General features: G+C 36.8%; 1 protein-coding gene across 8 annotated transcripts in view; it reads right to left on the bottom strand.

Moving 5' to 3' along the window:
• DLGAP2 (DLG associated protein 2) overlaps positions 1 to 18598 on the bottom strand; it is a 449026-nt gene that overhangs the window by 147088 nt on the left and 283340 nt on the right. For 6 of the 8 annotated variants that reach the window (XM_053938073.1, XM_053938076.1, XM_053938074.1 and 3 more), the window contains one exon: positions 1844 to 1876. In XM_053938073.1, the coding sequence (XP_053794048.1) occupies positions 1844 to 1876 (33 nt within the window). Of the gene's footprint in view, positions 1 to 1843; positions 1877 to 2579; positions 2654 to 18598 lie in introns of those variants that run through there. The other 2 variants (XM_053938078.1, XM_053938077.1) reach the window with 1 other exon arrangement.

The following is an 18598-nucleotide window of genomic DNA, read 5'->3' on the forward strand; positions in this document are numbered from 1 at the left end:
TCCACACCAGGGTTTATGCTTATTGCCTACCTATACTATTCTCCTACATCCCTTTGACAGTTTGTTAGATTCCAAGAGATTCCTATCTGTGCTAAATAATGGGTCATTTGATTTGTGCACAGCTGCACCTGGAATGTAATGCTGGTATGTAAATCACCTGTCATGCAATTCAGGACATTTTTCATGCAGAATAAGGATGATTTATCTTTGCCATAATTCTGAAGCATAGGTATCAATATAAGGCTCTGTTGTCAGTATTGCTCGTTATGATTATGTTGTCATATTACAAAGTAAGAACGGGACACACCATGACAGCACCATCTAGTAACATAAAATATTCATGCAAAAACAAAAGCAGACTCAACCTTTAAAAAGCAGAGAGAAAAAAAAAAAAAGATACACTGATCCTGCTTATCTCAATGTCTATTTTTGTGACACATGCATATATTTGACAGCACTTAGAAGGATCAAATTTACAAGATGACCCTAATGAAGCAGTGTATTATTCCATGGGTATCTTTACTAAAACCAAACCAAAATACTCAGAATAAGAGTTTTCTCATCTGGGATGAAAATACCAAAATCTGCATTTACAGTCTTCTGACTTCTCAAACAGACCTCACTTGTTGTGCTGCTGTATTTAACTACAAATAACTCTGACAGAATCTGTACTCAGATTTGCTCCACACTGCACACAAATTTCATTATAATGAACTTCTAAACTTTTTTGTTACGTTGGTATTTTTTGATCTGTATCTTAGAGCATACCTAATGCCTACAGTGCAGGAATGCTTGGAAGACCTCAAATGAATCTACTGTCCAATATTTTTTCAAGAATTATCTTTAAGGAAAAACTGAAGGAGGAATACTATACTATGCACTAGACACTTTAGAAGCAAATGACATAATAAATAGTAATAAAATAGTAATATCATTCTAATGATAAGTATCATCCAAAATTTTGACTAAATCTCTTTGTCATACAAATATTATGCCTTAGTTTTCACAGCCTGTTCAACTGAAGGATTATCAAGAAAATTTTGAGTACAGAAAGAGTCCACATATTTGCAGCAGAAAGTTACTTTATTTCAGAAAGTGCTTATTTATATTCCTTCTGTGCCAAAATTTCTGCACGAGTAACACAGAAGTTCACATGATTACTTGGCATCAAATTCTCTGCTTTTGTATTTCTGCTAAAAAATTCACAACTCAAAATATTTCAATTGCATAGTTGTAAAGTTATAAAATTTTTAATTGAATGTACTATCTTAAAATTTAAGTTCCACACAGCAGAAAAAAATGTACATGTACAGTAGAATCCAGAGGATTAATGTAATTGTGTTATCATTCTTTTTCGATTCTCTACTGAAAGTGTTCTTACTATTCAAAACCTCTTTCCTACACACTTCTAGTAATAAAACTGGAAACTAAGTCTTGTATTTCTTGAATCTTTGCTTTCCTTAAATACTGACTAGTGGGGCTTTTTTTTGCCTGCCTTACAGAATCACATGCAAGTTTGAATAACTTAAAATCTTTTCATGAGGACTTGTTTTGGAATAATTCTTCTCTCCCCATGGATTGTTTACATTAATGATATAATAGTTAATATTTAATGCAAATTTTCAATTCTATTCTTTAAACTAGTGCATGTAATAGTTATCTTTTCGTCATTTATCTGAAATCTACAAAAACCCCAATTAATAGTACAACTTTGACACATAACAAAATGCTGTCAGATGCACACCAAATAAATTTTACAACACCCCTTTCCCCCCACCCTCCAAGAAAACTGAATAAACTGAGTATAAAACAAACAACAATCTAATCTAACTGTCCACTTTACCTGGAAATGCATGCCCTGTTAGAGAATCCAAATCTGAAATTAAAACAGTGAAAAAATAATCTTTAACACTAATTTAATATTAAAAAGCACAAAAATTCAAAAGCAAACCTGGCACCAAATATCATATTATCATCAATATAAAATTTTAATCATATATATAGAAAAGCAAAACCAGAAAACTTAACATTACATCATGATGGTTTTCTTCTCCATAGTTTTGTAAAGATATAAAATATTATCTAAAGATGAAAGCTTTAAACACTATGAGAAGTTAATTTATTTTACTGTTTAAGACAGACATACCACAATTATATAGGAATTTTACAATGCTTTGCAAACGAACCTCTGATTTCAGAAACATATATTGAGTATAAACTTTTGTTCTACCTTTGTGCATAAGAATAAATTAGGAAAGTGCAGAATGCTTTTTAGATTGTACCCTTTTAAAAAGATTTTCTTTCTTGATCACAACAAATAAGAGACCTAACTTTTTTCTATTCTACTGTCCACACTTTTTTTTTTCTTTTTTTCCCCCAATCTATCTGTTTTTAAAAAGAGAAGAGAGCTGGAATTATTCCTGCTGACACTATAAAGCATAAATGAGGGCTTCACTGGTGACTCCCATTTGAAAAGACAGCAGGAAGGCACATCAGTGATGCTGGAGGCATCAGAACGGGCCCTTCTAAATGTGCACCAAGACCAGAACTCAGAATTCCATCTTTGAAGCGCTTTGCACCTTTGGAAATTCCGTGTTCTTAACAAAGATTTATTTGGTAACTTTGAGGAGTTACACTATAGCCAGAAGAATAGTGCAGGCTGACAAAGTACAGTCAACACCAGCTGGGATTGCTATTGCTCTGCCAAAGTGAAAGGCTAGTTCTCAGACACACGTGGCCAAAGAAACCCTTCTTAGACAGTGCTCTGTCACATCATGTCAGCGATGTGAACCCACTTGGAGAACAAGTCCTGTTGCTAGGAGCACTCCCCCAGGTCCCAGTTAGCTCATGAAGGAAGTGTGAGAGCTTGAGGCCCTCCTTCCTCCCTTTGTATGACAAGTGGGATCACAGAGGGATGCAATGGTTACACTCTCTTGGAAAAACACAACAGATTGTGGCTGACCAATCCACCCTACTATGTGTTTATAAATGAGCTTTCTTGTCATTTTTAGGAATTGATTGCATTTACTAGCAATGCCTGGAAAAAAATCTTTTAGTACTCTTTATAAACTACTTCATCTTAAAAAAAAAAAAAAAAAAGTTGTTTTCTTATTGCAACAGTCAACAGATACAAGATTCTGAGTTAATGGTTTAGGCTACAGAAATTCTGATACAAGAAAAAAAAAACAGAAGAGGAAAAAATTCTTTTCTTCTAATAGCAGTGAAAAAATATCTACTCAGATACTGGGATTTTAAAAAATAAAACAAACAAAAAAACAACCAACCAACAAACCCAAACTAAAACAAAAACTCAAATCAAAACAAGAAAACCTGCAACTAATTTCTATCTGAAAAGTTCATGCATATATTGTAACTTACAGCAGAAATCACTATTAAAAATGCTATAGCTGAAAGAAATGCAGATAAGGTAATACAAATCAATTAGGCTCTTGTCCCAGCATAAAACAACACTTCTGTGTAATACTTTGTGTTAAGCTGAAGATATAAATTGTGGATGTGTCTAGTTTCTTACAAGTCAGCCTACACTACTGAAAACAAGGTAGTTTGTCACCCAAGCATGTGTCCTGTGTGAACTGTTAAAGAAAATCAGACCTACTTTGCTGGCTGAAACCACAAGATTTTATGGAATATTGAACCTACAAATCATGATCCCCATGCCCCAATTCCATCATTACATTTCACAAAGAATGATATCAGCTGACACTGCATAGGCAGGCAAGGTAAAGTTCCCCATATAAAGATAAATACCATGTGCAACATTTCCCTGCTAGAGTTCAATACATGAAATTACTGCAGTTATAATGGAATGAAACCTTTGCTGAAACAACTGGAATATTTAGTCTCTGCCATACATGGACTTCAAGGGCAGCAGAAAAATCATCATTTCATGTTATCATTAAGAGCATTTTTCAGTTTCCTTGACTGATTTTCAATTAAGTAAGCCTGAATGGGTGGAATCCAATTTTCCTCTATTCTATTTATTTAGTGAATTGTCCAGAATTGTTGCTATTCACTTTTATTTTCATACACAAGGCTTCCTAAACAACAGGAATCTGAGATGAAAGTGGAGTACACAAAAGTAACACACACTTCCATCCCCTTTTTTTAGGCAACATAGCTAACATGTCAATAGTAGCAGGGAATTATCAAAGAATTACACTCATGAAATCCAGATCTAATTCATACTAAATGTCATTGATTTAGGTAATAAAACTGATGATTTGACATCATCAAAGCTGACAAAGCTGACTTTGAGTTATAATGCAAACCATGATTTTTTAAAAGGGGAATGAGTGTGCACTTTTCAGCAAGCAGTATCTCTAATACACCACATTTTATTAGCTCAGTGCAAAACAGACATTGGAGATGGTGCAAGATTTTCATGCTAATAAACTAATTATTTCTTCCTAGAGCTGATTAGCAAAGATGTAGTCCTATCTGTATCTTGCCTCCAAGGCCTATTCTTCCTATTGTACAAACAGTGTTCGCTGCACAATGCAGTGCTCAGATTTTGACTTCCCCTCTCATGGTACTCCTTGTGCTGTGCTTACAGTAAAATACCAAAGCAGTGTATGGTTGCCACTGACACGCACTGGCAGAATGCCAACAACAATGAGTGGAAGGGGTGATTTTTACAGTGCACAGGAAAACACATTTAAGGTGCAGAGCGCATTTAAGTCATTTAACATTAAAGGTTCTCCATGGCATTGGCAGCAAGATGATGTAATACCAAACTATCTCTGGGAGCTGGTACCTGCTTAGAAAGGTTAGAAGAAGCTAATGAGTGCTAAATTGTGCTGTCTTGAAGGTACAAGATTTTGTCCTGCTTCCAAGTGTTTTAACAGTGATTGTCAGCAAGAAATAAGTGTCTCTGCTTTGCTAAATCTCCAGTTAGACTCATTTTATTACAAGCCCCTAACTGGGAACCAGAACTCAGGAACCCTTACAGATGTGCACAACACGTATACCATGAATTCTACAAAGCTCAAGTCTTCTTTAAATGAGATGAGTTGAGTGAAGTCCAGCTGCTCATAATATTAGGAATACAAAGGGCTGGTTGCAAAGAAGAACATGAGGAGTGCCATAGAGCTACAGTGGCTGAAGATGATGGATGATTTGCCTTAACTAGAAGTTACAGCTGTAGTTTTGACAATCAGATCAGTGACAGCTATTGGCATGGAACTCAGGACTGGATTGGGATTGTGAGTTTGGCTGCACCAAGATTTGAGGGTTAATTTGGTAGTATCCAAACATAAAGCCAGAGGCTACAGAAGAAGGTGAACAATTATTTGCATTAGCCTCTAGAGGGAGAGAGTTTCCTTCAGCTCCACAAATTATGTAAATTATTCACTGAAAAAAAGCTTTTTCACTGGAAGCAACTCTTGTACAGTTCTGTTGCCTCAACCTGGGTCTCCTCTATTTATTATCTGTCACTATGATCCTAACCTACTGCAATAAATTTGTTTTCAAAGTCTCTCTTATTTTCATTAGTAGGTTATTTGCATTCAGTGGCCACCAATCCTTTAAATAGCACAATTACAATTTTAATGGAAATGTAAACATTTTTGTGAGAATTTCCCTGACAAGAAAAAAAAAAGAATAAAAAAAGAACATAAAGGTTACACTCAAGAATTCATAACAATGCAGTCATCAGTCACCATCTTACAAACCCACTGCTCATTTGTGCTGGTGTTTGGAATTAATTTTTATTTTTGGAGATAATTTTTAAAAAATCCAGCTGAACAGTTAATTATGAAGAATTATCCATATGACATTCGAAAACCTATTTATTGCTCTGATTCTATTTGATAGTATTAACTTTTTGATAAAAAATTACATCATATTGAGACAGGTAGATTACATTTATGCTGCTAATCAGGGTATCATTTAACTGCATTCCTTCCTGTGATATCATTAACAGTAAATCCAAACTTTTCTTCAGTAGAGGTGTTTTGTTGTGAGATATGTGTCTGAGCTTCCATTAGCTCCAATGAAGAAATAGTTGAAATTGAGTCAATTAATTGCATTGAAAAGTAGAAATTAAACTTGTACAGAGGAATAGTTAGAACAGCTCTTTCCATTGACAAGATCTCTAATGACTACAGTGTGAGCTTAGACAGCTACATATCTACATAACCTGTAGTGTAGGCAATTGGAGATGAATCTCACCACCAGAATCTTTCAGGAAAATAATCTACATTATATGGGTGTGGATCTGAGAATAAAATGGGAATGATTTAGACATGGAAAAATTGCTGGTTTACAACTGGAAAATTTGATGGTCTCAGATGTCTAAAATGGCTTATTAAAATCAGTTCTGGACAAAAATAAACTTATTTAGTCCTGTCAGCCTCTAGTGCAAAAATTCAATGATCATTTTTTCCCCCTCTCTTAAAATCATATGATAATTATACAGGTTGATACTTGCCACTTTATATTTTGCTTTCTGATTTATGTTATCCAGGAAGAACTTGATCAATGGCTACAAACTGAAACACAAAAGGATCCATCTGGACACCAGGAAACACCTTTCTTTTCAGTCATGAGAGTGACTAAGCACTGGCATAGGTTGCCCAGGGAGATTATGGGCCACATATGGCTATTGTGTAGAGCAGGAAAAAGAAGTGAATTATTCCTGATGAGACAACTGAATTGAGGGAGACAGATTACCAAAAAAAAAAAAAAAAAAAAAAAAAAAAAAAAAAATAGATTAGGGAAGCTTTATTAAGTCTGGTTTCTGTAAAAGAAAACTTCTGTTTTTATTAATAACTGGTAATCATTCACACTGGCCACTGAAGTCTTTGCACACACAGCTCACCTGGTACTTGCACAGTCACAGTTTTCCACAGTGCATGACTGGCAGGCCAGCACAAGCTGTATGCACAGAGGGACAGGATCATAACAGCACATGGGGGCTCCCAGGTGGTTGCCCAGGAAGTCCCTCAAAGGGTCCTTCACTTCATCACGTGTACCCTGCAGCCTGGCCACATGTGGCAGCAGCACTTACCCTGGCCAGCTAAACTGGTTCATTACTTGCTTCTCTTCTGCCAAAACATGTTTTCCTCATTTCTTTACTCTGTCTCACTTTAAAAAACTGAAGAAAAACACTAACAAAAAATAAAAACTCCAGAAACAGTTTCTTCACATTTTGAAAGCCATCATTAATCCACTTTCTTCTGCTGCTGATCTCAAGAAATTGGTCTGCTTCATGCTTCATAGTATAATCATGGCCTCAGGACTGGTTTATCCAAATTCAATGCAGGATTTTAAAGAGCATCTTAAAATATGTTGTAGAACCTACAGCTACATACAGACATCTCACAATCAGAACATTAATTCTTTCCAAAGTAACTCTCCTCAGGAAACTAAAAGTACATTGTGGATGAAATCCCAGCCCTGGTTTCCTGCAGTGATGGATGCTGTACTGACAGCAGCAGCAGCGCCCACCCTGCTTGAGTGCAGAGACTTCATTGAGGCAGCATTCCCCAGCTCTTTGAGAGCAGTCATGGAGGACACGTATCATCTGAGGTAGGTATAGTGTAATTTGGACCCTGTGGAGCTTATCACAACTTTATTGCCTCATACTGAGTCAGGATTTCCCAGTGGACTACCACAGGCATGCCATCCTCACCACATGTAATAATCCAAAGACTTTCAGGAAGGCACAGAGTATCATCTACAGGCACACTGTTATGTACATATGTGCTTTTATGTAAAACAAGCATACAATGAAAACATTTTTCAGGAAGGTCAACACAAACATTATTCATGGTTTCCCAGTGACTTCAACTTGTGTAGCTGGCTTAGCCATGGAAGAAGTGAGAGCACCTCTTTTACCTCATGCACTTTAGTGTCTTAGCATGTACAAAAACCTTTTTAGGATCAAAAGCACTTTTAAAATTGCATATGCCTGATCACTTAATAACCAACCCCTTAAAAACATAGAATCATTTAGGTTGAAAAAGAGCATGAATACCATCAAATTCAACCATTAATTCAGCACTCCTAAATACACCACTAAAGCATGTCCCTAAATGCCACACATCAACACATCTTTTACCAGGGATGCTGATTCCACCACTTTCCTGGGCAGCATGTCCAAATGCTTGACATCTCTTCTGGTGAAGTTTTCCTAATATCCAATATAAACCTGTTTGCTGATGCCCTATCACTTGTTCCTTGGGAGATGAGACCAGCTTCCCCTCACTACCAGCTCCTTTCAGGACCTTGTAGAGAATAACAAGGTCCTTTCTGAACCTCTGTATCCCCAGGCTAAAAAAATCCCAGCTCCCTCAGCTGCTCCTCATCAGACTTCTGCTCCAGTACCTTCACCAGCTCCACTGCCCTTCTCTGGACATCCTATAGCCCCTCAGTGTCTTTCTTCTAGTGGTGAGCCCAGAATTGGACGCAGGACTCAAGGTGTGGCCACACCAGTGCTGAGTACAGTGACTTGATCCTGCTGGCAACACTATTGCTGATACAGGCCAGGATGCCATGGCTGCCTTGGCCAGCTGGTCTCGCCGCTGGCTCATATTCAGCTGTTGTCAACCAGCACCCCCAGCTCCTTTTCCTCTGGGCTCCTTTTCCTTTTCCAGCCACTCTGCCTGCAGCCTGTAGCACTGCAGGGGGTTGTTGTGACCGAAAGGCAGGACCTGGAAGTTGGTCTTGTTGAATCTCACTCAATGGGGCTCAGACTATGCATCCAGACTGTGCACATCCCTCTGCAAAGCCTTCCTACCCTCCAGCAGATCAACACTCCCACCCAGCTTGGTGTGATCTGTAAACTTGGTGAGGGTGTACTCGATCTCCTCGCACAAGTCACTGATAAAGATACTAAACAGGACTGGTCCCAGCACTGAGCCCTGAGGAACACCACTCAGGACCAGCTGCCAGTTGGATGTAATTCCATTCACCACAACTCTCTAGGATGGCTATCCAGACAGATTTTTACCCAGTGAACAGTGCACAATCCAAGTCATAGGCTCCATTTTCTCCAAGAGAATGCTGTGGGAATGGTGTCAAAAGCTTTTTATTTGTCCAGGTAGACAATATCCACGAAGAAGGTCAAGATGTTCAAGCACGACCTGCCTTTCATAAACTTATGCTGGCTGGACCATGGTTGTCCTAACCTCACATTTGCTACCTTCCAGTCACCTGAGACCTCTCTGCTTAGCCAGGGCTGCTGATAATTGTTGGAGTGGCTGGGTGAGCACTTCCAACAACTCCTTCACTACCCTTGGGTGAATCCCATGCAGCCCCATAGACTTGAGAGTGTGTAAGTTATGTAGCAGGTCACCAACAGTTTCCCCTTGGATCACAAGGATTTCATTCCATTCTCTGCAGCTGTATTCCAGTTCCAGAGCCTGTAACCTGGAGAACAATTGATCTTACTGTTCAAGACTGAAGTAAAGAAGGCATTAAGTACCTCAACCTTTTCCTCATCGTTTGTCACAGCAATCCATAAGGGATGGAGTTTATCCTTAACCCCCTTTTTGTTGCTGATGTACTTATTGAAACATTTTTATTGCCTTTTACATCAGTAGTCAGAGTAACTTCCAATTGGGCTTTGACCTTCTAATTTCCTCCCTTCTTAACCTCATGACATCATTATAGTATTCCTGAGTTTTCTGCCCCTTCTTCCAAAGGTCATACATTTTCCAGTTTTTCCTCAGTTCCAGGAAAGGTTCTCTCTTCTTCCCCATCAGTCCATCTTTCAACACATAGGGACAGCCTGACACCTAAAACTTTCTAGGTAGTTGTGTTTTCCTTTAAAAAAAAAGGATGTTTGTAAATTTATTCCAGTCCAGCCAGAACTGTAGCCTGGCCATACCTAGGATCTGTGGAGCTGTGGTTAATACAGTACTGTTCTTGAGCTAATAAGCCAGAGCACTAACTTTGGGCCAGAGCTGATTTCTGTTCTCAAAGAGCAAGTGTAACTCTTTCCTATTTTTCTGAATAATACCACAGAGAAAAAACACAGTTCCCAAATTCAGGAGATGGCTAGCACAGACAGCCATAAGCTTTTTATTTACTCAAAATCTAAAAAACATTATTTGTACATAGAATTTCCATATTCCATCCAGCAAATAGATGGTAGAAATTTGAGAGTCTGCTTGTATCTGATCTATGCATTCAATCACATTATCTTTCCATATGAAATGTTAAAACTTCAATTTATCAGACATTGTCATGGAGCATTTATGTTCCATGACTCAAAAAGTAAAGTAAATACATGTCATGATATGGTGATATCATGACTCTCAGAAATATCAAGGTATCAAATTTTCAAGACCAGAAAATGATAAAAATTAAAAATATGCTAAATAAAATTCAAACTGTATATGTTATGTTAAGATATTTGTGAAACAGTCTGACAAAACTCTGAATGTAGGCTTGGGCAAATCAGGTGTCTCAAACAGAGGTTCCATAATATCACACAAAAAAAGAAAGAAGAGAAAAAAAATCCCTGTTTCCTGAAAAGTGAACTTCAAGATAATATATCTGCTCAGTTTTACTGCCATTCCTTCCTAAATCTGCTTTCTTCATACGAAAGGCAAAAAATCCTGTGAAATTCAACTGTTTCACTTTTTGCCACTAATCATGTCAAATACTATGAGACGTCTTTCAGAAGCTGCTTCTTCATGTCAAATTCCTTCAGTTTATCTCATTCTTTCACTTCTGGAAATGCATCTTCTTCCCCACTTTCCCTGATTTTTAGTGACTTAATTTTTTCCTTGAAAATTATGGAAATATAAGCTGTTGAATCAGAAGGCTTTTCTAAACAAAAGATTATTTTCTCTCATTTTCAACACAGCATCAGCTTCTCTTCCTCTAAATCATGTGAGATTGCTTTCACATTTGTGTTCAGCTTGATCTGGTCTTTCATACATCATTCATTATGCTCTGCTAACCAAGAGACAGTACTTTTTCATATTCATTCTCCTGTCCTCTTTTCCCTTTATCAGATAAAACAAAGCAATCTTTCAAGCCTTTGATGCCCTGCCTGGTTTCAGAAAGAGTAAATAACTATGCTTATACATTGACATATAAAGTACCAACTCGAGCTTTATATGACAAAGCTGATTCAGTGGTTTACTAAATATTAGGACAATTCTGGTTGTACTAAATCTTCTAGCTGAATCTTCTAAGGTCTGTAGTTATGCAAAAGCTAAGGAAGAGGGGGAAAAAAAAAACAACCAAAAAAAAGCAGCATCTACTTAAGCAAATGCATGCCACACAACCACTTGCCCATAGCCCCTCACCCTGGTGGATGGAGAATCAGAAATAGACTGAAATAAAGGAAGGGAGAGGAATAAAATACCAGAAAGACAAGTGATGTAATACATAGTTGCACCTGCTGACCAATGCAGTGATTGGTCCTGCCCATCTCCCTGGTTTATATACTGAGAATGACATTGTGTTGTCTGGACTATCCCTTTGGTCAGTTTGGGTCACCTACCCTGGCCATGCTCCCTCCCAGCTTTTTGTGCACTTGTTCACTGGCAGAGTATGGGAAACTGAAATCTCCTTGATTTAGGTAAACACTATTAGCAACAACTGAAAATCAGAGTGTTATCAATATAATTCTCAAACTAAATGCAAAACACAGCACTGTACCAGCTAATAAGAAGAAAATCAACTCTATCCTAGTTGAAACCAGGGTACTATCCACCTTTGTTCCATATAATTTATGCCATGACCATGTCCTACACTTTCCAGTACATCCCAGTAAATCATCATCACTCTTCCTGTGCCTTGATATATATATTTATACACACACACATTTCACTTAGTTTATGGACCATCCCTAAAAAGGTCCATTGAGTTCATTTAGTCCATGCCTTTGGACTTCATCTGTTGTTACAGCTTTTCATCAGGGTAGGAAAAGTAGAGTATAGTGTTGAATTGTTGTATGCTGGATCCAGCCAGTTGTCCCTCTTCTCCACCTGTTTGGATGCAGAGCTCCTCTACTACTGGTAGTAGAATTCTCCACTTTTTCTAAAAATGTATCAGAATCTGCTTCCATTGGATCAGGAATATAAAGCTCTAGTAGTTACCAGTGCACAGTGTACCCTTATGCCATCAGACTAAAGGCAGAACCCATTTATATTTCTGGAGTGACAGGAGCTAACTGTCCTTGGAGGCTGAAATAAGCCCTCCAGGAACAAGCAGCCAAAGCAGCCCATGGAGATGCTGCACATCCCTGATGAGGCGTCCTCTGTGCCTCATTCACTAACAATGGCCAAGCTCTGAAGTGGTAACTTAGGAAAGTTGTCAATGCTTTCAGTGATAAACACTGAAATCAGAAATGCCTGCAAGACACCCTTTAATTTCATAGAGGTAAGAATTGCATTGAATTCAGAAGGAAAAGACTGTGAAACAGGAGAAGGGATTTTATGGAGGAAAGTTTGTAATAATGTAATTAAAATCTCTATGCACAAGGGAATGAAGTAAAAGCTGAATTGGCTCTTGCCCACAGGCATTTCCAGATTTGATTGCTTCACTTGGTTGGTTTAGCATTCTTTCAACACAGTTTTGTACTTTCAACGTTGTTCATGTGGAATATAACCAGAGGAGAAAAGTTAGTTCATGTTATAACTCACTGGAGTCAGTGGAATTATTCCAATACAGAATATGGTTCATCATCCAAAGTACTTGATTTTTTTAGATTTTAAATATTCAACTATTAGATGAGATAACAACTATTTATTGATAACCTAATTCCTAGGTATGATTCTTCTGAAGGTGATTGTAAAATACATGAATGTACAGTTAAAACAGAATGAACAAGTCAATTACCATCTCTAAATCCAGGATACATATCTGAGCTACAAGCTAATTCTGCACTCTGGCATGCAAATAGGCAAGCAGCCAAATTATTCTTGGTCTCTTTCACTTTGACCAACTTTGGCTTTGAAAACCTTTTCTAAAGAAATGGCTTTGTTCTCTGGAAAAGACTCAGTTTTGAAAAATCAGCATTTTCAAATGGAAGAAAAAAATTATCAGAAAATTTTGAAAATAACTATTTGAAGCCAAGTCTAGTCTGTGTGTACAATTTCTAAATGACAAAAATCTCCTTTCAAATTTTAGCATTTCAACATATTATATGTTCTGGAATTTACTTTAACAAAATCTGTAATAGTAGGAAGGTTGCATTAATTTACTTTTTTTTTAAAACCAGCTTTGATATGGAATTAGATCTGCCTCCAAAATTAACTCATTTAACTTTGTAGGCATTTTCCCATCTGGGTATATTATGAATATGGACCTCAATGCAACATTAATATTTATATCTGGAGAGCCATAAAAAAACCCCTTCCAAACCCCCAAGGTCCACAACCTCACAAACTCTGGACATCACTCACAAATAAAATAAAATTAAATAAAATAAAATAAAATAAAATAAATAAAATAAAATAAAATAAAATAAAATAAAATAAATCACACAACTTAAAAACTCAAAATCCCCTCCAGTAATGCATGTTTCTAATTGCAATCTTAATTTGTCTTCATAGCTTTGCTTGGTCAGCTTATTTTATGTCATGCCTGTCAGAAAATTTGGTTATGATATCTTTAAAAAAACAAAGCAAACAAAGAAAAAACCCAAGAAAAGTAGCCCAAACAATTTCTGATTCTTGTCTTGTTGCTCTACTTAGCATTTACCCTATGCCAACTGAATATTGTGAGAGGATGTTTTATAAAAATAATAAGATACATGATTTTAATACTGTTGCTTAAAAAGTAAGATTTCTGTGTCCTACAAATCTTGCAGTGATTTAGTTGTTAGAAGAACTATTTCACTGACATAAAGTGAAGAGAATAATATCTTTCATATTTCTTAGTTTAATTGTCTTACTGCAACTGAATGTGACACACAGTGTAAGAAAGTCTAATTATGAGAGAAAACTGAAGTCAGCAGCCTCAGGCAAGACCGTTTCTTAGAACTGGTTTTATAAGCTCAGTAGAGATACCATTAAACTTAATTTTTTTTTTACCTTTTTCTTTTATTTCTGAGACAGCACAACAAAGTATGTTATTGAAGTCTGTCTGTATTCTTAGCAAAAATTTATAGCTTTTTAATTCCTGAACAAATTTTAAACAAATCCAAGCAGCATTTCACCGAAATTTATTGCACAGCACCAAGAATTTGCTAACATTGAAAAGTTTCTGAATGTGATTAAATGTGTCGTTATCAAATCCACCCAAAGTGTCTTCAGTAGGTTCAGCTCTGTACTAAAATAAACAAACAAAGAATAGGTTCTAAGCAATTAAAGCAGCAAAAGTGTTGTTTGCTCCCGTCCCTAGAGGTCCCAAAGACATGAACTGTCTGCCCTCACATTTCATGTTGCTATTCTACTGCTCCTCTTCCTTATGAGATCTTGGCCTCTTCATCTTCTCCTCACACATTATATACATAAAATATACTTCTTTCCCCATCAAAGAGATACTGGACATTGAGAACCCATCATCTCTTCCAGTCTTTGCTCTGTGGGCAGCTGTCCTGAGGGAGCAGCAGGATGTTACAGCAACGTGAGTGGCAGGAGAGTTAAACCAGTGGAGCAATGGCTTCTGGTGGCCAGCGCTGTGTGCTTCGCCAGAAATTTATTCCAAGTTCTGAGTCAGCTCTCTTCTGTCCCTAGATTCAACTACAGGATATGCATGTGCCCTAATTATCTTAATCATAAGGTCTCCTAATTTTTAACAATGTCTTCAGTATTGCACAGGTACCTTTGGGTGGAAGAGACTCCATTATCTTATTGTTGTTATTTTATTTGTTGAAGGAGACTTACACCACTCTTCTGCCTCAGGACCAGCTGAATGAGTTTGAGCTCCCAGATAAATCCCGGATTCTAACCTACAAGGATGAGGCATCAACAATGAAAGCACCACTGCTGCTGATTATACACAGAGGTCAAGTATATAAATGGATCTTTGCATCTGGGTTGATGTATATTCTACATCTGATGTGCTGTCTCCTCAGAGAAGAGAAAAAATAATCAGGCATCACAAAACAGAAAGTCCTCAGCCCTTCTGATTACATGCCAGGGGATTAACTTCATTTAACTAATTATTTTATTGCAGTTTTCTTTAGACACAAGATATGAAAAATTCATATCAAAAACTTGAAAATATGGAGAAGTTGTGCAAATTTGTTCTGCCAAATTTTATTTACAACCCAGGAAACTAGACACTAAAAAAAAAAAAAAAAAAGAAACAACCGGGGAGAATAATATGCTTCACGTTTGCTTTAAATTTTCTCCCTAATAAGCTTATTCCACGTTGGCCAAAGGTAAAACAGTATGATCAGTAACATAAAATCCTTTAAAAAGCTGATATCACATCAATCTCCATGACTATCACTAATATATATCAACTCCTTACTGTGAGGGCAGTTTTCACAATGATACCTGGTAATTTGGTGCATAGTACTTAAAAGAGGTATTTGAATTAAAAATAGCTTTAAAAAATAAAATTTAAATTCTGCATTACATTCACCAATGCCCATATTGAAAGAATTCTCAGAGTCTCAGGTTAAAAGGAAATAATTTTCTGTATAAAGACATAGCCAAGCTTGTCTTTTCTATATTTTAGCTGCATGTTAAAGTTGTCTTTTGTAATACAATGTACAAAGGCAACTAGTAGAGATGCAGACAAGCTAAAGAAAGGAGTTCAGAAACATTGGCCTATTCCCAGCTTTACTACTTCTCTGCTGAGCTAGTTCAGGAAATTTCCTTGATAACCATTTCTGCATGTAGTCTATGAAAAATTAGCTATTTAGTATATGCTGTTTGTTGAGTCTCCTACTATAATCAACAGAGAAAAATACATTTCCAGGAAGTGATTTATGCCACCTGAAGACAGGTATGAAAACAAACTAATCCTAGCACAGAACTCTGGAAAACTTGCGGAACAAGCACTTATAGCATATTTATAAGTAGATGGAGGACAAAAAAAGATTTGTTAGTTACAGACCATTTTTCATTTTAGTTCAAGGTTTTTTTAATGACTTTCTGTATTTGACTTTGCACTGAGTGTGTTTATTCTGGCCTATGTGAGCAGAGCCCAGGTTAACTAGAGACAGGTACCTGGAGCAGCAGGCTCCCACATTTCTGCTATGGTAGAAAAATACTGCTCTTTGGTACATGTGGCTTGTTGGACAAGTAGGAATATTTATTTCACTAATTCTATTAAATTATCTTGATTTTACTGAGAGATTACAAAGGGAAAACAGAGCCTAAACCTTTAAAGGGAAGGGGTACAGAACAGAGGCTGACCAGGTAAAAAGTTGTAGAAATTAGAAATTCTGGGGAAAGTAAAATATTTAAAACAAATAACAATATATAAATACTTGGAAGAACACAAGCAAAGGAGTGGCAGGCCACGTTTTGTCTGTCTAGAATAGAATGATTTCTTTTTTTGTTAGAGTAGAAAATTTTATAGAGGAGGATGGGCCCTAGGTGTCCGTTAATTGACTTTCTTATGTCTTTTGACACTGGACCGCATGTCAAAGGCAGCAATGTCACAGGCAATGGCAAGTACACATTCTAGATGAAATTACTTTTAATTGAATTGATGGAAAGCCAAAAACTTGTACCCTAATCAGTCATTCACAGTTGCAGTGGCAGAATCAACAAGGCCAGAAGAGAGCTTCAAGATCACTCAGTTCAATCATCAATCTGGCACCAACATTATCACTGCTAGACCACATCCCTAAGTGCCACATCCAGACACCTCTTGAACCTTCCAGAGACAGTGACTTCACCACCTCCCTGGGAAACTTATTCCAATGTCTGACCATTTTCTGTGAATTTTTTTCTAATATTTCATCTGAACCTCCCCTGGCACAAGTTAAGGTCATTTCCTTATGTTATGTTAAATGGGGTGTCCCCACTTAATACTGATGAATAAGTAATGGCAATTTGGGTTTTTTTTGATCAGATGGGATTGCCTGACTGACTGGGTGTGTCACTGGGACAGCATGAGGGCAGGCTTACAATGATCTTGTAAAACTAAACAGTTCTCTGAAAGAAAAAATAAAATAGATTTGGATTTAGTAAGGACAAGTACAAGTTACTGAGCTCAGCAGGGAAAAAATTATTGTAAGATACCAGCTGGAGGACAAATTGTCATGTGTCTGCTCTACACAAAAAAGTGTCCACTGTTATAGTTTAGCACACTTTAGACAGACAATGTCATACTACTTGTGGAAAGAAATAAGGATCATAGTGGGACATATAAGCAAGGGCAGAAACTGTAAGACATGGAAAATTGTCGTCTTTTCGCATGCAGTACAGGTTAGGGCCTCAGCTGTCTGCAGATTTGACAGGAGATAGTATACAGAGGAGACATTGATCAGAATTCTGGAATACATGACCTGTGAGAAGACTGAGAGTATTTACTTTGAAGCCTAATAGATATAGAATCAACAGGGTACAATTTGGTCTTCAAATATGGGAAAGACTGTTGCCAAAGGGAAGGAATAATATATTTCTATTTTCATATGTGGAAAAAAAATCAGGAGCTCATTCTGAAACAGGGAAGACTTATGTAAAATATTAGGTGAAATTTCTAACAGCAAGGATAGCAAAGAAGAGGAGCAGAATTGATGGTGGTATTATGGTCTTTCCAATATTGGAAGCAATGAAAAACCAGTTAGGTCAAACATCTGTTCAACATCACAAATCCTGCAAGGGCAGGAGATATACTGGCTGTTCTGTGCAGTTCTTTTCTTGGCCTATTTTTCTGAAAGCTTATGTTTTGTTTATTACAGGGATCTACTGGTAATATTATGAATTAATATTAGATCAGTCCTTGTCAGTCAATAAACAGTAGGTCTATACATTTTCTACTCTGTCAACATCAGAAGCATCTTAATGCAATACAAATAGCTTAAAAAGTTCAAAAGATTCCTTAATGCTCACATGAAGGAATATTTCATGATACTTAATGGAATACATATTTGCACAGTTCCTGTGCCAATTTAGGTTAGACCAAAGTGAAAGAAATTGGTGTGAATAGAAAATTGAGTATTACAGCTAAGAGCAGTAAAGAATTATGGCAAGCATGATGACAAATAATAAAACCTATATTAAGTACTAACATAGTTAAAAAAAAAAAAAACCAAAACATAAAATCTTCTTTTACAGACTGCTGTGTGTCATTTCTTGAAACTCCTCATTAAAGTCAAACTAGTTGAGACTGAAAGCAGCACGAGACAGAAACCTTACTACCACCACAAAAGCAATGGACAAATAAAAGGCTTCAGATAGATGCTGGTTTACATTTTTTTTTTTGTAAATTTATACCTTTCTATACAATAGAAATCAATTTACCCCTTGCTTATAGACAGAATGTAGAAATAATGCCCTGATTTGCTCTTTGATTAGTAATAAGTGATAAGCAGATAAGCATCTACTCACATAATAATTATGTTTCTAAACATATCACTGTTGTTATTTTTATTCTGAAATTTCACTCTTCTCAAGTAATGTAACTGCCTTATCAGAAATCTCTAGTCTGAGTGAAGTGAAGCTTGGAAAAGCTACAGGTAATAGCCTTCACAAGGGTCAACAGAAAA

The sequence above is a fragment of the Vidua chalybeata genome, chromosome 3 (genome assembly GCF_026979565.1).
Source record: "Vidua chalybeata isolate OUT-0048 chromosome 3, bVidCha1 merged haplotype, whole genome shotgun sequence".
Lineage (NCBI taxonomy): Eukaryota > Metazoa > Chordata > Aves > Passeriformes > Viduidae > Vidua > Vidua chalybeata.